A 22,653-nucleotide genomic window follows, 5' to 3' on the forward strand; every position below is an offset into this window, starting at 1 on the left:
CTATTCAGGGTTTGCTAAATGTGCCTATAAATGTCCTTTATAGATCCAGTTCAGAATCACGTGTTGCCTTTAGTTGTCCTGTCCCTTTAATCTCCTCCCCTCTGGAACGGTTCCTGCCTCTCCCTAACTCTTGTGACCTTGACACTTCTGAAAATTACACCAACAACTCAGGTTGGTCTGATGTTTCCCCACGATTGGATTCAGGTTCTGTGTCTTGGGTACGAGCACTGCAGAGGTGATGCTGCACTCTTGCTAGGCATATGATGTCACCTTGTCCCACTGCTGACAGGGTTTACTTTGGTCGCCTAGTGTCTGCCAGACTTCTCCACTGTGCAGTTGCTCCTTAATTATTAATAAGTATCTTATAGAGTAATACATGGAGATGTCAATAACTTGCTCCTCACCAAAACTTTGGTTAATTTATATCAGCTTTATTATATTCAGTGGATTATAATTCGTAACTATTGTTTAGCTTCTGATGTTTCATTCATTACACATTTGGCTGGTAGGAACTTCTTCAAGTTGGCTCCTGTGGCCTTTTGACATATCCTGTCATTTTCTGAGCACTTCTTTTATTTTCTGGCACAAAATGTTCCAGGCTCACCTTCCAGGCTGTTTATAAACTCATGAGGTAGGTACTATTATTATCACCCCCATATTAGAGATAGCGAACCCTAGGAAGAGGATTACTTAGCTAGCTAGTCGTGGTGGCAGAATTGAGTCCAGAACACTTAGCTTGAGCCTGAGCTCTTTCCCTGCCCTTTTGAAGTAATTTTAGATTTACAGAGAGATTGCACAGAGTTCCTATTTACCCTTCACCCACTTTCCCCTAATGTTAACATAGCATGATGACTAAAACCAGGAAATTCGCACTGATATAGTGTTATTTACTAATTTTGCCTGCTTTCCCAGAAAGGTCCTTGTCCAATCCAGGACCTCACATTGCATTTTGCTGTCATACCTCAGTCTTCCTTCAATCTGTGACTGTTCCTGTCTTTCATAACCTGTCACTTTTGAACAAGGGAACTGGTCCATTAATTTGTAGAATGCCCTCAGTTTGGGTTTGCCTGTGTTCCTGGCTAGATTGAGGTTATGTGGGAATACCAAATGTGACACTGCACCCTTAGTGCATCATATCAAGACACAGTGACTAGGGGCACCTGGGTGGCTCAGTCGGTTAAGCATCTGATTTCGGTTCAGGTCATAATCTTGTCGATTGTGGGTTCCAGCCCTGCATCTGGCCTGAAGGCTACTTCAGATTCTGTGTCTACCTCTCTCTCTGCCCTTCCCCTGCTCACGTGCTGTCTCTCTCTCTCAAAAATAAACATAATTTTTTTTTTTTTTTTAATTAACAAAAAGGGGCATCTGGATGGCTCAGTCAGTTAAGCATATGACTTCAGCTCAGGTCATGATCTCATGGCTTGTGAGTTTGAGCCCCGTGTTGGGCACTGTGCTGACAGCTCAGCCTGGAGCCTGCTTCGGATTGTGTCTCCTCCTCTCTCTGCCCCTCCACTGCTTGTGGTCTCTCTCTCTCTCTCTCAAAAATAAATAAGCATTAAAAAATAAATTTAAAAAAAGAGACAATGACTAAATACTGGGGATACAAATTTGATCATTGGTTTAAGGTGGTATCTACTAAGTTTCTCCATTATAAAATTATTTTTCCTTTTGTAATTACTAGTTATCTTGGGTGGGGGGAGATAACTTTGAAGCAATGCAAATGTCCTTTTGCTCACTAATTTTTAAAATTTTTTTAATGTTTATTTTTGAGAGAGAGAGAGAGAGCGCACGCAAGTGGAGGAGGGGCAGAGAGAGGGAGACACAATCTGAAGCAGGCTCCAGGCTCTGAGCTGTCAGCACAGAGCCCAACCCAGGGATCGAACCCATGAACCATGAGACTATGACCTGAGCTGAAGTCCAGCACTTAACCAACTGAGCCACCCAGACACCCCTTCTGCTCACTAATTTTTGCATCTATTTTTACAGACAGCAACTAGTACTGTGGTTTGCCTATGGTGATTTCCATTTTCCATTATTCCTTCTATATGAATTGAACTACTGTAAGGAAGAACTGTCCCTTCTCCTCCATGTATACATCTATTCAATTATTAATATCAGAGTGGACTCTGATATTTTATTGTATGGATGGTTTATAATCCATCACAGATTTGATTACTGGGTGCTCTTTTCAAGTTGATTTCTGTGTCCTTAAGACAATAAGCCCCCTTTGTTTTTGGAGCACTTCCTCACCTTTAAAAAACATTTTTTTCTTTAATGTTTATTTATTTTTGAGAGCAAGAGAGCGCGAGCAAGGTAGGGGCAGAGAGAGGGAAGCACGGAATCTGAAGCAGGCTCCAGGCTCTGAGCTGTCAGCATAGAGCCCGATGTGGAGCTCGAACCCAGGAACTGTGAGATCATGACCTGAGCTGAAGTCGGAAGCTTACCTGACTGAGCCATCCACGCACCCCGGAGCACTTCCTTATTTTATGGTACCACAAGATATTCCAGGCTCATTTTATACTCTCTGCCCTAGATCTGGAATTCCTCCAGGGAGCTCTGGTTCCTTTTATTAGAGAGTGGTATTCAGAAGCCCAAATCTGGACCCTATAAGTGCTTGCGGCTACTGGGGTGTCACTGTGTCCAAGGCCTCCGAGCAGACAGGGCTGGGAAATGCATATATTCTAACCCTAGCATTCACACACTGATGCTTATTTATTTCAGCATCTATCGGTATGTATATTAAAAACCAAGAATCCAAACCTCCAGTCCAACACCACAAAGTTCATTCTAGCCTTACCACCTTTTTGCCTGTAGCTTTTCTCCGACAATGGAAAACCTGACTTGGCCAGAGCTCTGTAACCACACCATCCCTGCTGGAAGATGGAGTGGGGAAGATGTTACATTATGCTTGGCCTTAGAGGATGGGATTTGGACAGACATGAGGGAAAGTCATTCCCAGCAGAGAGTGGAAGCTGGAGGGCAGAACAGGGCATGATGATATATGAACCTAAAAGAGGAAAGAAACAGATCCCAAAGGGCCTGAATTTAATGCAACATGTGGTTCATGAAGGGGATTTTGCCAGAGACCTGTTAGTTTGGTTTCATTCCACTAGGCAGTGGAGAACGGCCTGACATTTTGGACTAGGAAGTGGCAGAACCAAGGGTACATGGGCCTGAGATCCAAAAGCAAATAGACTGGGTACAGAGGAGAATGAAGCTACTGCTATGCGATAGGGTGGTGGAGACCATCATAGTAAAGGAATAGCAGGTAGGAAGGCACCACAAAAGAACCAACAGAATGTGGTAATTGACAGAATGCGGAAGAGGTAAGGAAAAGAGAGGAGTAAAGTAATAACGCTCCAAACCTGTGTAGTTTGGAGAAAGAGGTACCACGAACACAACCCCAAACAAAGGATTCTTTGTGAATTATTTCTCCTTTGAGGGCAGGTACAGGCTTAACTACTCTGTGACCACAAAGCCTTATGAAACTCCCTGTGAAGATAGGCCTCAGTCAGCTCTCCCCTCTTACCTGATCTCCTCAGCTCTCAGCCCTCTCTCAGCCCCACAAACTCCAAATGCCTTCAACACATGGCTCTGACAACCATCCTTCCGTGGCTGGCTGTCCATCACCAGGACACAGCTAAAAGCCCTCTCAAGGCCTTCCACATGATGGCCCCAACCTCCCTTTTTGGTTTTCTTGCATTATAGCCAGAGGAGGCCACTTACTCTTCCCTGCTGACTTGGCATCACTGGGGTCCAGGACCTCGGGTCTCAAGCCACACTGGTTTCAGGCATCCCTTTGAGCTCTTACTTCAACCTGGGACACCCTCCCCTACCTGGCTGACCCCTCCTGAACCCATGCAAGTCAGCCTACCCCACCTGCTGGATTAGATGCCCTTCTTTCTGGCCCCCACAATGCTACCAAAATGGTCAGTTAATCATCTTCCCCTGACCCATATGGTTTTGGGGGCAAAGACATGTCCCCAAACCTGTGGCACCCTCCTGGACATAATGCAGGTGTTCAGATCCCTGATGAAGGAAGGAAGGAAAGGGCAGACAGTCTCTGAACTCTCATTCCTCACTGTACCCTTTTCCTCAGCTTTTTCCTTCAGAGCTCAGATTATCAACACAGCCTTCTTCACCTCCCCCAACACTCTCTTTCCAGGCGGCCTGCCCTGAGCCTGCATCACTGTTGGGTCTGTCATCCTCAGCCATGTCTGAGCTGACCAGCAGAGGTGCCCAAACAGAATGGGCAGGGCGTAGACACACTGAGCACCAGCCCCACCTGCCATGAGTCTTATCCAGGAATAAGGCTGAGGAAGGCAGCCTTGTGCTCTGCTTCCAAGTTCTCTGCTTCTCTGGGTGGATGTGGCAAGTGGGTAATGAGGTTGGGGAATTCTATAACCAGGTTGAGGGCCCGGCCTCCTGGGGCCTCGCATGCCACGTTGCCCCGCCAACCACTGAAAAACCCTCAGGCTTCTGAGCTAGAGCCAATGCCATGCTGCCTTCTTGATGGTCCTTTCTCTCAAAGTCCCCAGACACAGATAAGCAAACAACACAAAGAACCACAAGAAAACAGACACGCACTAAGCCTTTCCATAATTATTACTATAATGATTTACAAAAAAATTTTCAGGCAACTGTTAAATTATTATACATATCTGGGAGAGGGAGGTGGGGGGTCCTGGTCACAGGGTCAATGAAAACCTCTTTCGTGGAAGAGATGGGAAAAGGAAATGTGCCCCCCTCACTCCCTCTAGGTCTGACTCTTGATTAAGTGGCTTCCTCTCAACAAATGAAGACCGTTAACCCTTTCCCATCCAGGTGCTAAGGTAAAGGAGAGGGTCAATGAAGTGTCAATGAAGTGCTTTGAAGGGAGACCACCAATAAACTGTGGCCGCCCGAACCCCATGAGCCTCTGCCCTGGCTCCGAAGGGTCTGATCCTGGGCCAGACCCCTTGGCTGGGGATGGATGGAAGACTGCCCAGTCCTCAGCCTACACCAAGGCATCCACCCAGGGAGACAGGAGGACTGAATGTGATAGGATAAGGGATGCCTAAATGTGGCATGAGAAGCAGGGATGCACCAGCTGGGAGCTGCTGGCCACCCCTCCCCCACCCCACTCCCCAAGGCTAGGTACACAGGCATCCAGGCACTCTGGCTCAGGGAGGGATCCTGTCAAAGGAAATGGGGTGTTGGGTATCTGGCCTTGGAGCTCAGGGATACAGCCTGAGGGTCAGAGCAAGGCCCTGCCAAGGGGGACCCTTGGAACAATCCAAAGCTGGGCTTCTCAACTTTTATATTCATTCCAGCTCCTGACTCCCATCCATGCAGCTAAATGTTACCATGTATGTGTGAGTGCGTGCGTGTGTGCAGGGGAGGGCTGCAGGGAAGCGCAGCTGCCCCACTGCCCAGGGTTCAGGGCATGCAGGGGACCCTAGGCCTAGGATGTGAGCCCACACCAGAAAGGGTTAAGGGCTCTAACTCGCCTTTCCTCCTACTCTCCCAACATGCTACACCTCCTTGGGCACTAGAAGGTTTTACGATGAATAGCACGGGAGCCATCCTCTTCATACTCCTTTTTGGACACCCACATCTTCTTAAAAGTGTCCAGCGAGGCCAAGATGGAGCCACTGTGAAGAGGGAGGGATAGACTCTTGTGGACCTAAAGGCTGGGCCATCGGCCTCTTGTGGGCACTCAGAGCTCCATTTCCTGTACCTGGGAGGGAATTCCACCCACCTCCACCTGGCCTGGGCCAATGGTCTCCTCCCAGAGCCCTCCCCGTGAACCCCGCCTCACCCGATCCATGTGGAGTACAGCCGTTCCTGAGGGGCCGAGATCTAGAGGGAACAAGCAGTAATGTAACTGCCCGTCCCCCACCTCAGCCCTGGGAGCCTTTCCCCCAGGGCCCAAGGCCAGATAGCAAGTGCATCAGCTGGGAGTAGTGGGAACAGCCGAACAGGGCAAGGGAGGAGGCTGGGTAGAGCTGGGAGAGGGTGTCTGGAGGTGGCATATGACCTTTCCTTGCCCAGTCAAGGTTGCCCAGTATCCCCATGCCCCATGGGGTTCCCTGAAACCTCACCTTGATTTTGACATCCTTTGGGGCAAGCTTCTTCACTTCACTTAGCAATCGGTCACCGAAGCCTGTGAACACAAGGCTGGCTGAGCCCAGAGTCCACATCTGAACCCCCTTACCACTAGCACCTCCATCTCCAACCTCTGGCGGCCCCAGCTGCTGTTGCCCCTCTTTCGGTGGTTCTTTCCAGGATCAAGGATGGGGGTGAGTCACCCCAAGGAAGAAAAGAGTCAGCACCATGCCTAAGGTGGGCCCAGCTTCCTCAGAGAGGTAGCATGAGAGGGAACCCTAAGTCACATAGCTCGGCCTGGCTGCTGAGCTCTTATGCTCTTCCTCACCCAACACTCCAGCAGCCCAAATCTACCCAAAGCAAAGTCAAAGGCAAATGACAAATCAGGAGAAAATGTCTACTATTTCTACCCATCACAGAGGCAAAGATCACACACAGTATTGGGAGGGTGCCAGGGGGCTCTCCTCTGTAACTGGTGGGGGCATAAGTGGCACTCGGGGGTGGGGGGAGTTTGGCAGTATCTACTAGATAACAAGTACATATGCCCACCCTCTGACTCAGCAATTCTCCTAGGATTTCTCCTTTAGGGATATTCTTATTACATGAAATGACAGTATATGAGGTTATCGGGTGTAGCACCTCTGTGATTAGAAATGACTGCAACGAACTCACAGGCCACCAGCAGGTCAACGGGTAAATGGCACATCCATTCAGTGATCTATCACATGGCCATATGAAAGAACTCACATGGATAGGGAAAGATCTTCCAGATAGGGGGCTACATGAAAAATACATGGTGCACAACTTGTAGAGCATGTTGTGATGGGTATAAAAGCGGGAGCAAGGGGAAATGAACATTTGCTTACATATGCACAGTGCTGCTGAGCACATAGTTGAGAAACTAGTAATTCCCAGGGGATTGAACAGGGTGACCAAGACAGTGTGAAAAGGGAGACTTCATCGAACACATTTTAGATCTTATGCAAACTTAGCACCTATTTACAAAGTAAATAAAAGTTAACTTTAAATCTTTCTCTTAAAAAAATAAATGCTTGGGGCATCTGGGTGGCTCAGTCGGTTAAGCATCTGACTTTGGCTCAGGTCATGATCTCATGGTTTGTGGGTTTGAGCCCCAAATCGGGCTCTGTGCTAACAGCTCAGAGCCTGGAGCCTGCTTCGGATTCTGTGTTTCCCTCTCTCCCTGCCCCACCCCCCTCAAAAACAAACATTAAAATAAACAAACAAATTAATAAATAAATGCTAACTGAGCACCAAAAAGCCAACAGAAAATGGGCCACGTCCCAGGTTCTAGGGAGTGGGGTGCAGTTTAAGTCTTAATCACCAGCTCCCAAATGGTGGTACCTTTGAAAAGTGTGGAGCCACCCGAAAGCACGATGTTGGCGAACAGTGTCCGGCGAAGGTCCATGTCAGACTTGTGAATGGCAAAGGCTAGCACCTCATGGAGCCCCTCACTCTCATCACCTACCAGGTCTGGCTGGAACAGCAGCTCAGGGGCCCGGAACCGCGCTGGCCCCACCTTTGGAACACAAGATTGAGGGGGACAGGCCCCTTCTTCCTCCAGATGCCAGTATCACTGCTGCCACCCAGGGCCAGACCTGGCAACTTACATCCAGCATGCTGCCATCTGGCAAGGTGTACTGCACCTTCTCTGTCTCCAGAGCCTCATCCTTCTGAGGGTTGATGGAGAGGTAACAGGCTCGCTGCGGTGGGCAGGGGACAACGCTCAGAACACTGCAACCGGGAAACCCACACCCAGGGCTCAACCTCACGCCTTGGTGCCACCACTGCCCATTGCCCCACCCAGCCTGCCTCTTCACCCTCCTGCCCTCTGTCACCTCTTTGATGGTCCGGACAACCTCAAACTCAGCTGAGGTGTGAAAGTCAACTCCTTCCTTGCGCAGCAGTAGCCGGAGATAGCGGGAGACATCACGACCAGCAATGTCCACCCGCATGATGGAGTGCGGCATGGCAAAGCCCTCGTAGATGGGGACAGCATGAGTGACCCCGTCCCCTGAGTCTAAAACCACTCCCGTCGTGCGTCCTGTTGCATACCTGTCACCAGGTCAGCATCCCTTCACCTCAGCCACTGAGGCATGGGGACCTCCTCACCCCTGGAAGGGACCCTGGGACATTTGCATTATCTGGTCTGAAAAAGGGACATGAGGAACTCCCTAAAGGAACAGTTACCACGGGGCTGTTTCTACAGGGAAGTCAGACATGAGCAGGAGGATGGCCACAGGGAGGATGGGGACTCAGGGGACCCTAGGGCTTAGGGAGCACTCACAGGCTGAGCACAGCCTGCATGGAGATAAACAGGGCTGGCACGTTGAAGGTCTCAAAGAACACCTCTGCTGCCTTCTCCCGGTTCTTACTCGGGTTCAGTGGGGCCTCCGTTAGGAGAACAGGATGCTACAAGAGATGGCAGGGTTTAGGCATGAGCAAAGACAACATGCTAGGCTCTAAAAGGATCTTTCTAGAGAGCCAAACACCCTCCCATGAGCACATGCAGCTGTAGCCTGCTATCCTTCCCAAGGGCACTATCCCATTATCTGCCATCAGTTATTCTTCCAAAGATCCAGCTCTCTCCGGAAAACTCGACTTGGCAGCCAGTGACTCTGTGTACCCACATACACAAAATGAAGTGGCAACAGGCCCTAATAACATGCAGAGGAAGCGTGGAAACCCAACCAGAAAGGAAACAGAGCAGTGAGAGGGCACAGGTGAGAAAATGTGGAGCCTGGTGGGAGGGGCTGGCTGCCACACCTCCTCGGAGAAAGTCTGCAGCTGATCCTTGGAGTAGACGTACTGCCAGATGCGCTCCATGTCGTTCCAGTCTCGCACCACGCCGTGCTCCATGGGGTAGCGGATGGCCAGCAGCCCCCGGTGCTCCTGCGGAGGAGGGTGGGAAGGCCAGCTGGAGCACCAGGCTGCTCTCCAGCAACTGCTTTCTGCTTTCCTGGAAGCTGCCCTTTCATCTGCCCTGAAGAGAACCACTACTGCTGACTGGGTGTCCTCATGCCCAGTGGTGGGGTCCTAAACTCAGTACAGGCTCATTTGTCCAGCAGCAGCTTCTCAGGCCCTCAGAGTCCAGCCAGCTTCAATGGGCAGGGGAGAGAGAGGGTGGTGATATGCTCCCTCCCATCCTAGTCCTCACCTTCCTCCCCTGGCTGTGCTTCTTGGGCTTCTCTACTCACTGCCAACATGTTCTCCCCTCTTCTCTCCTCACACACTGCCCAGCTTCCTTCCCCACCACCAGGAGCTGCTCCCATGCTGTCCTGTCCTGTGGTTGCCTGTTGCCCACCGCTCCTCCCAGCTCTGGAGCCACTGCTCACATTTTCCGCACAGACCTGCCCTTCAGTGTCCTCCCTTCTTACCAAACGTGCCCCTTCTCACCAAACACCACCTGACCTCTCTCGTCCATAGGCATGGCTCCTTCTGACCCCATCTCCTGAGAGCCCTTTATCTGTAACCTTGGCTAAGGCACCCCCCCCACCCCCCCCAACCATGTTCTCCAGTGCCTAAACTCCTAAACTACACTTGCTTCCTCCTGTTGGGGCCTCAACTGGCCATGCAGTACTTAGACAAGTCACCCCAGATGGAGAGTAAGAGGTTATCCCACAGTTCTTGTTTCTATCAGTCATCAAATCTGAGTGATCCAGACTCTTAGATCACTTTTCTTTTTAAGCAGGTTCCATGCCTAACACGGGGCTCAAACTCATGATTCTGAGATCAAGAGTCAGATGCTCTACTGACTGAGCCAGCCAGGTGTCCTTAAGTCACCTTTTAATCAATTCTTTCCTCTATAGCTTCCAAATCACTTCTACAAAACAGGGCGTTAAGTAGTCTGTTCCTCCATACAGAAACCATTGTGCCATTTCATAGTACTTCCAAGATGGAGCCTTGAGAGCCCAGGAAGACGCTTGGCAGATGGCCCCAGAGAACAGATGTCCTCTTGGGAGGTACAGCTCTGATCACCAGCCAATGCTCCCAGAACTGTGAAGGCCCCAAACCCAGGCAAAGGCAGGCTCCACAGGTGTTACCTCTGCTTTTGGTCCAATGAAGAGGTCCCCCTCCAGGGCTCCAGCCATCACTCGCATGTGCTTAGGGAGCCCAACACTGCAAGGACAGGTAGAGTCACCAAGGTGGGCAGGGGGCATGGATGAGTCCATGTCCAGGAAAACCAAAGTCTAACTCCTGTGGTCAAAAGGGTAACTACTCTAAAGTATCCAGAGGTGGCCATGTGGCAAAGGCCAGAACCCAGGCCTAAGGGACACAGGCCTAGAGACCAGAACTTGGCAGGATGGTATGCTCAGGGTCAGAAGAAAAGGTATCTTTTTCCCACCACTTCCTCCCAGACAGGGCTGAGAGCTCTGGAATCTCAGCCCTTCATGGTCCAGCCCTGGCAGTAGGTCAGCTTCAGCAGCCATAATGACTCAGCCCACGCTCTTGATTTCAGGAGGGCAGGGCTGCTGCCACTGTCTGCAGACCAAGGTCCCAGGAAGTTGGGTCATGGTTCCCTTGTTCACCCCTCTCTGTCATTTGATCCTGCCCCTTCCCATTGCCAGGGCTTCCAGAATAAAGAGTCAGTTCTTGGAAGACTAGATAAGCTACAATTCCAAAATTTGACCCAAGCTGCCTTTTAATTGTACACAGGTAGAGTTCAGAAAGGAAAGCTGAAGCCCTACTGGGTGCTCCAAGCTGGCCCTGTCCCCTGACCAGGCCTGGGGTTCTCAGTATAGCCAGCCACTTTGGGGGCCTCAGGATCCCCCCTGCCCTACCACCTCCGCTTAGGCCAATCCCTCTATAACCTCCAGGATTTGAGGAGATTTCCACTGAGGAAAACTTCCCAATGCACTAGAGTGGCTGAAGGAGCACTCCCAGGTTTCTTCCATGCTTTCACCTCCCTCTTACCCCTGCCACCACTTGCTCCATTCAGGGAAAGACTCCCCTTGACGGAACCAATTATTTTCTCCAGTTGGAAAATAAACAAGCCCTGGAAAAAACATTTCCTGGGAGCAAGGAGTGGCTTTGCATTAACTCCCCACTCTTTTTCCTCTGAGGTTAGGTCCTTCTCCCAGAGATGTCACCCTTCCAATCTTGCTGCTGCTACCACACCCTGTTCCCAAGGGAATGCTGGTAGCTTCTCCTCCCTCCCTGGCTCAAGGAAGGGACCAAAATCAGACTTCAAAGAAGAGGAAGCCCAGAGCACTTCTCTTGCCCTTCCAGAGCCCTTAACACCATTGGCCTCACAAACACAAAACAAAGGGTGTTTTTCCTTATACGTGGGGGCAAGAGTTGGTCTCAAAAAGAGCTGTGACACAGAGCCAGTTTTCTTCCTGGAATCCAACAAAAAGGTTAGGGCTGCTGCCTGAGCAACACTTACTAGTTTGGGAAACAGTATTTGGGAATCTGGTCTCCCGCAAAGCCAGCCTTGATCACCCCTGAACCCTGAAAGGAAAAACAATGTTTAGCTCCTGATGTGCTCCTCCAGATGAAGGCAGTGCCCTGCAGTAGAGCTGGCTGTCCAGATCATGGCAGCCTGGGGAGCAAGTCTGAGACCCACCAAGAGGGCATGATCATTTACAAGTACTCCAGTGATTCACAACTAGGGGGTGACTTTGCACCCCTTCCCCCCAATTTAACAATGTCTGGAGACTGGGGAGGAGAGAGAAAGGGGTAGGTACTACTGGCATCTAGTGGGTAGAGGCCAGGGGTGCTGTTAAACATCCTACAATACACAGGTCAGCCCTTCACACCAAGAATAATCTAGCCCAGAATGTCAACAGTGCAGAGACTGAGAAACCATGAAGTACATGCTCCTCTGCATACTCTAGGGCCAGCTCCAGACAGGAGGAATCCAAAGTGGCACAAGCTACTCCCAAAGGTCGGCTAGAAGCAACCTCTAAGTGTAGTTTTTCTCAATAGCCCCTGGTCACCCCCACCCCAACAGCCATGGACCACATACAGGACCCACCCGGCAAGATCATTGTGTATACAACAACTGGCACCTCCCCTCAAGTGTTTTCTCCAAAGACTACAGGTGAATTTGGTCCTGCCACTGTTCCAGCACGGAAACTGGACTTACACTCTTAAAGGGAAGCGGACATCCAGAAACCTCCCACCTAATGAAGGAATCAGCCTCTCAACCCTACTTCCCACAGATCTCCATTACAACCTTCTGGGTCTGCAGTGCAGAAATAAACATTTTCATGTTACAGAGGAGGGGCTGGAAACCCAGAGGGACCAAGCAGGTTGCCCTCTGAACTCCCAAGCTTGTTGGTTAGCCTAAGTGAATTATTTGCCCACCAAGAAAGGAAGTGGCCTAGTCCATCCTGTAGCCTGCTGGACGGAACCCCCAAGCCTAGTTCTAGCCTTCTTATTAAACACCCCCTGCTATGACTCAAGGAGCCCACGTGGGTACTCCAAAAAAGACAGCCATTCAGGATTACATGGGGGTCATGTGGGAGGGAGACACATCCCAGAAAGAGGAGTGAGTCATTATAAAAAACTCCAAGGCTCACACAGCAGAGGCAGATACCGAGCTAGAGGCAGATCCATATATCCCTGTCCTTCATTTTCTTCCCATGGATCAGACAGTTCTGAGGCCAGAAATCCTTAGAGGGCAGCTGAAAACATGCTGAGCCCCAGTGCTGAAGGACAAGGCCACAAGGAAGCCAGGCAACTTTTCTCTGAAGCTTCCAAACCATTATCCCAAACTGCTATGGGTCCTAGAAAGAGTGGTCCTGAATTCTCCACTGTACTGCTAGCTGTGGAATTTCTGCTCAGCACAGAGCAGTGAACACTTAAGGAGAGGGTCAAAGTAGCCAAGTGGCCAACCAGGTGATGGTGGATATGTGGTTGGCAGAGCTTAACCAGTATTTTTTTTTTCTTCTTTCCAGTCTCAGGAAAAGAGGGCCTGTCCACTCTGGAGGTCCTGCTTAGAATTGCAGCCCCTTGGGAAGTGCTGTTGTAGAGGTCACCAGGCCAACCCTCTCTGAAAGATCAGTCCAGCACTCTGCAAAAGGGCAAATGCCTTCCCTCCTCCTCCACTAAAAGGGGCAGCCAGAGCCCGAGAAGGGGGTAAAGTGGTTGGGGTCCTAAACTAACCTAACCTAACTAGGGGCCCTCATCTCAACCAAGAAGTGTCCAGGTGCCTCCCTGGGCCTGACACAGGTGCACTGGCTGGGCCGCTCGACTGTCACTCCAGCACTCCCCACGATGACCACAAGTAGCCAGACAGATGGGTCCCATGCCTCTCCAGTACGTCCCCACCGGGCTCGGGGAGGATTCGGGCAAGGGCTCCACGGCGCCGGTGGAGGGGCTGGCCCCATGGCCCTAGCTACAGAGCCAGGTGAACAGGAGAGCCCCAGGAGTGGGTGTCGGGCGGGCATCTCTCGGAGGACTAGCGGAGACGGGCGGGGGGAGGGGGTCCTCCTGGCGCCGCCGCGTGCACCCCCGGGGGCGGGACTCCCGCCCTCCCCCCGACTGCCGGGCCTCACGTTATCGATGACCACGGGCTGGTTGGCGATTATGTCGTAGGACTCCATGGCCGGGCCGGGCCGGCCCTGCCCAGCAGGGGGCCTGAAGGAGGGACAGGCGGGCGGGAGGGCGGGCGGGCGGACCTAGACGGCGGCAGCTCCAAACCCGGTGCCGCGCCCCTCCCACCTAGCGCGCGCAGCCTACGCCAGCCCCGCGGGGCTTGCTGGAGGGCGGGCCCCCCAGCCAATCACCGCTCCCACTTGGGCGGATTGACGGTGGACGCCCGGGGCCGGTTGCGGGCAAAGGGGAGGGGCCTCCGGGTGCTGACCAGCCAATTGAGGCCGCCCGGAAGTACTGCCGGGGCGCTTCTAAGGTAGGCTGCGCCGTGGGGGGAGGGGGTGGAATGATGTCAGGGCTCTCTTTTAAAGGGGACCTGGGCAGAGTCCAGGGGCTGAGTGTCGCCTGTCCGGGAAGACTTCGTTTCCGAGCGGCAGCACATGAGACCATGCTACTTCGTGAACGCGTGGCCCTTGAGGAGGCCGGCCCTGAGTATTTTACCCAAAGCATTTCTTTACTGAGCACTGAGGAAGATCCTTTTCCGTGTAAAATTTAAAATTCTGACATTACTCGAACACCTGCTATGTGTTTGCGGAGCACTTCCACCTATGTTACACAGATTATATTAAATCCTTGCAGTAACTCTATCAGATAGCTGCATTCTTATTCCCATTTTGCAGATGTGGGAACCGACATCTGTGACTAGCCGGGGGCTATCCAGCTAGCGACAGCTGGGGTCTGCATGTCGGCAGCCTCCAGCCCCGCTGGGGTCTACTGCTGCAACCGTGCAAGGTATCCTAAATTCACTTACTAAACTGAGCCATAGTTATTTGCCTCTACTGATACCTTTCCCACTAAACTGTGAGATTAAATTTGGTAAAAGTGAAGACAGCATCACTGAAGACAGGAAAGTGCAGAAATCACATTTTAATGAATTATTACAATGTGGACACTCTTGTATAGCCATAAGGGGGTTTAAGAAACAGCGTGACTAGCTACCCGCCTCTCTCAGTCGCTGCCCGGCTGCTCCTTCGAGGTGACTTTTTCTGAATTCTAACACCAAAGGTTAGTTTTGCCTATTTAGGAACTTTATGCAAATGTAACCATAGATATGCATTCATAAAATGAGTCAGTGTGCAACCGGTAAAAATAATGAGGAAGTTTTATATAATTTGATATGAAACACATCAGCACACGGGGCTAAATCAAAGCAAAGAAAGTCAGACAGTGCTCAGAGTGTTAGATGTCTGAGTCTCCAAAGAGTATATGAATACATAACCATTGGTTATATATGAGTATATAACATGTATAAGAGTATATAACCATTGGTAAATGTGGGTAAATTAGGGGAGAATTACTTTTTTACTATATAAACTATTTTTTTTTGGCATTGAATTGTTTTTTAGCTTGTTCATGTATATATTATTTTTTTCTTTTTTTTTTGTGGGAGAAAACATACAACATAAAATTTACCATCTTAACCATTTTAAGTGTACGTTAAGTGTTGTTAAATACATTCATAAGGTGCAAGTATTACCACCATCCATCTCCAGAACTCTTTTCATCTTGTAAAACTGCAACTTTGTACTCATTAGACATTAACTCACCATTCCCTCTCCCCTCAGCCCATAGCAACCACTGTTCTGTTTCTAAGCATTTAGATACCTCATATAAGTGGAACCCTACAATACTTACCCATTTGTGACTGTCTTATTCTACTTAGCATGTTCTCAAGGTTCATCCTTGTTGTAGTATGTGACAGGATTTTTTTTTTTTAAGGCGGAATAACATTCTATTGTATGAATATACCACATTTTGCTTATGTTCAGATCTTGATAGACCTTGGGTTACTTCCACATCTTAGCTATTGTGAACAATACTGCTATGAACATGGGTGGCAAAAATACTGCTTTTAATTCTTTGGCATAGATAGCCACATATGGGATTGCCAGATCATGTGGTAATTCTATTTTTAATATTTTGAGGAGCAGCCATGCTGTTTTCCATAGCAGCTGCACCATTTTACATTCCTAAAAACCATGCAAGAGGGTTCCAGTTTCTCTACATTCTCATCAACACTTGTCATTTTCTGGTTTTGTTTTTGTTTTTGTCTTTGTTTTTGAGTAGCCAACACAATGGGTATAGGTGGTATCTCATCATAGTTTTGATTTGCATTGCTCTAATGATTTGTGACGTTGAGCATCTTTTCGTATGCTTATTGGCCATTTGTATATCTTCATTGGAGCAATGTCTATTCAAATTTTTTGTCCATTTTTGAATTGATTATTTGTTGTTGAGTTTTAGTTCTCTATACATTCTGAGTATTAATCCACTATCAAATAGATGATTTGCAAATATTTTCTCCCACCCTGTGTGTTGCCTTTTTACTCTGTTAATGGTGTCTTCTGATGCACAAAATTTTGAACTTTCATGAAGTCTAATTTGTCTATTTTTGATGTTGTTGCCTGTGTCTTTGGTTTCATATCTGAGAAATCATCACCAAATCCATGTCCTGAAGCCCTGTGTTTTACTCTAAGGATTTTATAGTTTTAATTCTTATATTTAGGTCTTCGACCCATTTTGAGTTAGTTTTTGTATATACTGTTGAGTAAGGGTCCAATTTCATCCCTTTGCATGTGGATGTCCAGTTTCCCCAGCACCATTTATTGAAGACTGTCCTTTCCCTATTGAATGGTTTTGGCACCCTTGTCAATAAGTTGTTTGACCATATATGTGAGGACTTATTTCCACTGGTCTTTACCTCTGCCTTTAAGATATATTACTTTTTAAATGAAATGAAAAACTGAAGTGAAAAAGTATCTGCATAACAAACAGCCAAGCATTTATAAAAGAAGTGCTAAGGTTCTACTTGTGAATAAACTCCATGAACTCTGGACAGCAGGGGCCACAGGGGTGGGGGAGGAGTAGCTGAAGAAGGACCCCAAAAGTGCATGTTGTTGAAGACTATAGAGCAAACTGAGCTACAGAGGCAAGAGGACAGGCTCATCAATTATTCTCTGAGATAACTATGAAGAGGAAGAGCTCAGAAACCTTATTTTGGAGGGAGAAAGGAACAAAGAGAAAGGAAAAGAAGGAGGGGCAGGAGAGACTGATAGGGTAAGAGAATCCCCCAGACCTGCCAGGCCAGCCACTCCCTCCTTGCTCCTTCTAGCTCCTGTCAGCATCTCCCCCTTTGCACACCTGGATGTCTCCCTGGCGTTTAGATTCCTTTGATCTTCTCAATTTCAGTAACTGTTAACGTACACCTACATTATGAATAAAGACATTACATCACCAATGCAGGTCAGTTCTTATCACACATGGAGGAGCCATAGAGTAGGGTCTTTGAGGACTCCCCTGATGGACCCCAAAAGGAAGACAGAGAGGATGGAATTCTGTGCCTGATGCCACCTCCTCCTTCTACTACAGATACCCAGTTGTGGCCACCAATGATTTGAGGAAAATTAGTGATCAAACAAAACTATTAAGGAAGTACTGTTAACTAAATTAACTCTGAAAATTGGATGGGTTCTTGCTGTAGCCTCAGTAATTCCCCTTTTGGATTCCTTTTTAAAATCTTATCTTACTATTTCCTTGGGGACCTAGGATGAAAGATTGGGGTGAACTGAAGAGTCAGATATCTGGGTGTAATTTGCCATCCTCAGATCAAAACCCTATCATTCTGTTTCGTTTTTGTATGTTTCACAGACGAAAACATAGGATCACCTTGCTATACACTGCATTTTCTTACGCTCTGTTGAGATATAAATGATGTAAACTGCATGTATGTAAAGAGTGCAATTTGATGAGTTTTGACATATGAATTCACCATGAAACCATTTTCCCCAATCAGGATGATGAAGATATCCATTGCCCTACAGCTTGTCATGCGCCTTTGTAATCCCTTCCTCCCCTCCCCCTCCCACCCCTTCATCCTTAGGCAAGCACTAGCCAGACATTTCTCTACTATAGGTTAGTTGTCATTTTCTAGAATTCTCTATTGTATATGATTACACAGTTATACACAATACAGTATTTATATATTTATGTATTTGTTATTTTTAAAAATTTATTTAAATTCAAGTTAAGTTAACATACCATGTAGTATTGGTTTCAGGAGTAGAACCCAGTGATTCATCACTTACATGTGACACCCAGTGCTCCTCCCAACAAGTGCCCTCCTTAATGCTCGTCACCTAATTAGCATATCCCCCACCCACCTCCCTTCAAGCAACCCTTGGTTTATTCTCTGTATTTAACAATCTCTTATGGTTTGCCTCCCTCTCTCCTTTTATCTTATTTTTCCTTCCTGTTTTTATCTGTTTCCTCTTAAATTCCACAAATGAGTGATATCATATATTTGTCTTTCTCTGACTGACTTATTTCACTTAGCATAATACATCCTCGTTCCATCCACATCATTGCAAATAGCAAGATTTCATTCTTTTTGATCGCTGAGTAAGATTCCATTGTATGCATATACCATATCTTCTTTATCCATTCATCAGTCCATGAACATTTGGGCTCCTTCCATAATTTGGTTATGTGCTGCTATAAATATTGGGGTGCATGTGCCCCTTTGAATCAGCATTTTTGTGTCCTTTATATAGAGTAAATTGTAGTGGACTTTAAATTGTATATAATTGGACTACATAAATTGACTCATACTGTATTTGTTGTCTGACTTCTTTCACTCAGCATAAGTATTTTGAGATTGCTTCGTGTTATTGCATGCAACATGTTTGTTACGTTTAATTGTTTAGTAAGTTTAATTACATGGATACCACAATTTGTTATCCATTCACCTATTGTATTTGGGTTGTTTCCTATTTTTGCTTATTGTACATAAAGCTGCTATGACCATTCTTGCGTAATTGTGTGGACATATGCTTTCATTTCTCTTGGGTAAATACCTAGGAGTGGAATGGCTGGATCATATAGCAAGTGCGTGTATACTGTTTTAAGAAAATACTATTTTCTAAAGTGTTGCCTAATATTACCTTTATCAGCAGTGTATGAGAGAGTTCCAGTTTCTCTACGTCTTCACCAACATTAAGTATTGTCAGTCTTTTAAACTTTTAGCCTTCCTGGTGCTTGGGTGGCTCAGTTGGTTAGGCATCTGACTTCGTCTCAGGTCATGATCTATGATCTTACAGTTCATGAGTTCAAGCCCCGTGTTGGCCTCTGTGTTGACAGCTCAGAGCCTGGAGCCTGCTTCAGATCCTGTGTCTTCTCTCTCTCTCTCTGCCCCTCACCTGCTCACACTCTGTCTCTCTGTCTCTCTCTCCCTCTCTCTCTCAAAAATAAACATTAAAAAAAAAAAAAAACTTTTAGCCTTCCTAACAATTTTAATGCATACTTTTCTAGTGACTAATAATGTTGAGCATCTTTTCATGTGCTCATTTGTCATCCATTTGTCTTCTTCAGTAAAGAAAAAATCCCATTTTTATTTTTTAAAAATTTTTTAAAAATTTATTTTTTTTTTTAATTTGCATCCAAGTTAGTTAGCATATAGTACAACAATGATTCCAGGAGTAGATTCCTTAATGCCCCTTACCCATTTAGCCCTTCCCCCCTCCCACAACCCCTCAGACCCTCTATTTGTTCTCTGTATTTAGGAGTCTCTTATGTTTTGTCCCCCTCCCAGTTTTTATATTATTTTTGCTTCCCTTCCATTATGTTCATTTGTTTTGTATCTTAAATTCCTTATATGAATGAAATCATATGATATTTGTCTTTCTCTGACTGACTAATTTTGCTTAGCATAATACCCTCTCTCTAGTTCCATCCATGTAGTTGCAAACGGCAAGATTTCATTCTTTTTGTCCCAGTCCTATTTTTAAATTGATTGTCTGTTTATTAAGTTGTGTTCTTTATGTAGTCTAAATACACGTCCTTTGCAGATTATATGTTTTGCAATTATTGTTCCCCAATGTATGGCTTATCTTTTTTATTTTTGTAACAGTGTCTTTTAAAGAGCAAATGTATATATTTTTTTAATTTTGATCAAGTCCAAACCTAAAGTCAGTAAGAATTTCTCTTATATTTTCTTCTTGAAGTTCTAAAGTTTTAGCTCTTATGTTTAGGTCTCTGTTTCATTTTGAGTTAATTTTTGTACATGGTATCAGATAAGGGTTGAGGTTCATATTTTTCACATATTGCTATCAGATTATTCCAATATTATTATTATTATTTTTTTAGCGTTTATTTATTTTTGAGACAGAGAGAGACAAAGCATGAACGGGGGAGGGTCAGAGAGAGGGAGACACAGAATGTGAAACAGGTTCCAGCCTCTGAGCTGTCAGCACAGAGCCCAACGCTGGGCTCGAACTCACAGACCGCGAGATCATGACCTGGGCCGAAGTTGGCCGCTTAACCGACTGAGCCACCCAGGCGCCCCCAATATTATTTTTTGAAAAGAATATATTTTCTCCGTTGAATTGCCTTAACATCTTTGTTATTAGTCAATTGACCTTATATATATGAATTTATTTCTGGACCTTCTATTTCGCTCATTGATCTATGTGCCAATACTGCATGTTTTTATTTACTGTAGTTTTATGAATCTTGAAATTAGGTCATGTAAGTCCTTTATTCTTCTTTTTCAAGTTGTTTTGAACCACTTAAAATTCTAGGTCCTTGGGGCACCTGGGTGGCTCAGTTAGTTAAGTATCCGACTTTGGCTCAGGTCATGATCTCATAGTTTGTGGGTTCGAGTCCCGTGTCGGGCTCTGTGCTGACAGCTCAGAGCCTGGAGACCGCTTCAGATTCTGTGTCTCCCTCTCTCTCTGCGCCTCCCTGGCTCATGGTCTGTCTTTCTCTCTCTCAAAAATAAATAAACATTTAAAAATTAAAAAAAAAATTCTAGGTCCTTTGATTCCCATACAATTTAAGATTAGCTCTTCCATTTCTTTTTTTTTTTTTTTTTTTTTTTTTAATTTTTAAAGTTTATTTATTTGGAGAAAGAGAGAGCACAAACAGGTGAGGGGCAGAGAGAAGGAGAGACAGAATCCCAAGCAGGCCTCACACCATCAATGCAGCACTCACAAGCTGTGAGATCATTACCTGAGCCAAGATCAAGAGTCAGCTGTTCAATTGACTGCACCATCCAGGAGTCCCAGATCTTCCATTTTTCCAAGGAAGCCTGGTGGGATTTTGATTGGTTAAGAAAAATTTTTTGATGTTTATTTATTTTTGACAGAGAGAGAGAGAGAGAGAGAGACAGAGCATGAATGGGGGAGGGGCAGAGAGAGAGGGAGACACCGAATCTGAAGCAGGCTCCAGGCTCTGAGCTGTCAGCACAGAGCCTGATGCAGGGCTCTAACTCACAGACCGCAAGATCATGATCTGAGTCGAAGTTGGACGCTCAACCAACTGAGCCACCCAGGTGCCCGATTGGTTTTATATTAAATCTATCAATCAATTTGAGGGTAATTGATATTAACAACATAGTGTTTTCTGATCCATAAGCATAGTATGTCTCTTCCTGTATTAGGTCTTTTAAAATTTCTCTGTTATTATTATTATTGTATTAAGTGTACTCTTTAATCCCCATCACCTATTTCACCCAGCCCCCCACCCATCTCCCCTGTGGTAACCATCAGTGTTTCTTTTCTTTTTTGTAACTTTTTAAATGTTTATTTTTGAGAGAGAGAGAGAGAGAGAGAGAGACAGAGCGCGAGTGGAGAGTAGAGAGAAGGAGACACAGAATCTGAAACAGGCTCTAGGCTCTGAGCTGTTAGCACAGAGCCCGATATGGGGCTCAAACCCATGAACTGCCAGATCATGACCTGAGCTGAAGTCGGACACTTAACCAACTGAGCTACCCAGCCGCCCCAAGTGTTTTCTTTTTTTTAAATAAATGTTTATTTATTTCCAGAGAGAGAGAGAAGGGGGGTGGGGAGGGGCACAGAGAGAGAGGGAGAGAGAGAATCCCAAGCAGGCTCCACACTGTCTGCGCAGAGCCTGACCTCAGGAACTGCAGGATCATGACCTGAGCTGAAATCAACAGCCAGATGCTTAACCAATTGAGCCACTCAGGCACCCCAAGCCTAAAATATCTTTTATTTGGCTTTTTATAGAAAAAGTTTATTGACTCTTGCTCTAGACTTGGATGACCACATAATTATAAATGTTTTTCCTTCATGCCTAGATGCTCAACAAATCTGCCTGGAAATAAAAGAAATGAGGCAGAGAAAATCTAATGATTATTTAAAGGTAAGTGCCATAGGGTGCACTTAGGTTGCAAAGCAGCCTGACTTCTGTTCCTCTGGTGGTGTGAGCAGATGGAAGGGAAGGAAAGGGGTAAATGGGAGAGGAGGTGGTGAATATTCTGGTAGTGGGACTCATTGGGATTCAGCAGTGGCCTGAAGAATGTTAAGAGGACTTCATTGGCTTCTAATTTCATCAGCAGTGAAAGGAAAGTGGTGAGCAATTGAGGAAAGTGGTAAGCCAGTATGACTTGTATCCTTACAGGAAGAGGAAATTTTGGACACAGATACCTCCAGGAGCAATGGAGATGGGGAAGGTGGCCAGACTTGGGAATGTGTGGGAGAATTGAACAGAGAAAATTTGCTCATGGATTGGACGTGTGGTGAGATAGAAAAAGGGGAGTCTAGGATGAACCCTGGGTTTTGGCCCGAGCATGTGGAAGCACTGATTTGTTATTGAGATGGGGAAAGTCGCTGGATTGGGCAGTGGGGGTCAAGAGTTAGGTGGTTGTGCATCTTGAGTTTAAAGTTAGCCTATTTCCCCTGGCCTTGGTTTCTACTAACTCTGAGTGTGGTGGGAAATCTCTCTGGTAAAAGGCGCCCAATGGACTCCATTTCCACATCACTCCAAGGTTCGTGTTTATTTTTCTGTTTACTGGTAATTTGAAATTGGACATTTTCTATCTTTTGGTTATGCTGAGGGTGTGAGTCTTGTGTTGTTTTATATGTTGTTTTTGTTGTTCTGTTTTTGTTTTTGTGGAGATATTTGGTTTATGGGCTGCCATTACCTATTGTCATA

The 22,653-nt window shown here is 46.7% G+C and overlaps 2 protein-coding genes across 3 annotated transcripts in view; one reads left to right on the forward strand and one right to left on the reverse strand.

Annotated features, from left to right (window-relative positions):
• Nucleotides 1-4,587: 4,587 nt before the first annotated feature.
• On the reverse strand, nt 4,588-13,715 carry ACTR1B (actin related protein 1B). Its single transcript, XM_060607948.3, has 11 exons — nt 13,608-13,715; nt 11,492-11,556; nt 10,149-10,224; nt 8,872-8,997; nt 8,393-8,517; nt 7,944-8,160; nt 7,716-7,808; nt 7,450-7,624; nt 6,084-6,145; nt 5,801-5,841; nt 4,588-5,633 (listed from the first exon to the last, which is right to left on the reverse strand). Exons 1-11 carry the CDS (start codon nt 13,653-13,655, stop codon nt 5,531-5,533), a joined length of 1,131 nt encoding a protein of 376 aa, XP_060463931.2. The 5' UTR covers nt 13,656-13,715; the 3' UTR covers nt 4,588-5,530.
• A 154-nt stretch (nt 13,716-13,869) lies between these two features.
• CA3H2orf92 (chromosome A3 C2orf92 homolog) overlaps nt 13,870-22,653 on the forward strand; it is a 47,676-nt gene continuing 38,892 nt past the window's right edge. For both annotated transcript variants that reach the window (XM_078444404.1, XM_060607959.2), the window contains exons 1-3: nt 13,870-13,960; nt 14,325-14,436; nt 21,797-21,861. The gene's annotated coding sequence lies outside the window, so the exon portion shown is untranslated. The remainder of the gene's footprint in view (nt 13,961-14,324; nt 14,437-21,796; nt 21,862-22,653) is intronic.

Source organism: Panthera onca, chromosome A3, assembly GCF_046562875.1.
Source record: "Panthera onca isolate mPanOnc1 chromosome A3, mPanOnc1 haplotype 2, whole genome shotgun sequence".
Classification (NCBI taxonomy): Eukaryota; Metazoa; Chordata; class Mammalia; order Carnivora; family Felidae; genus Panthera; species Panthera onca.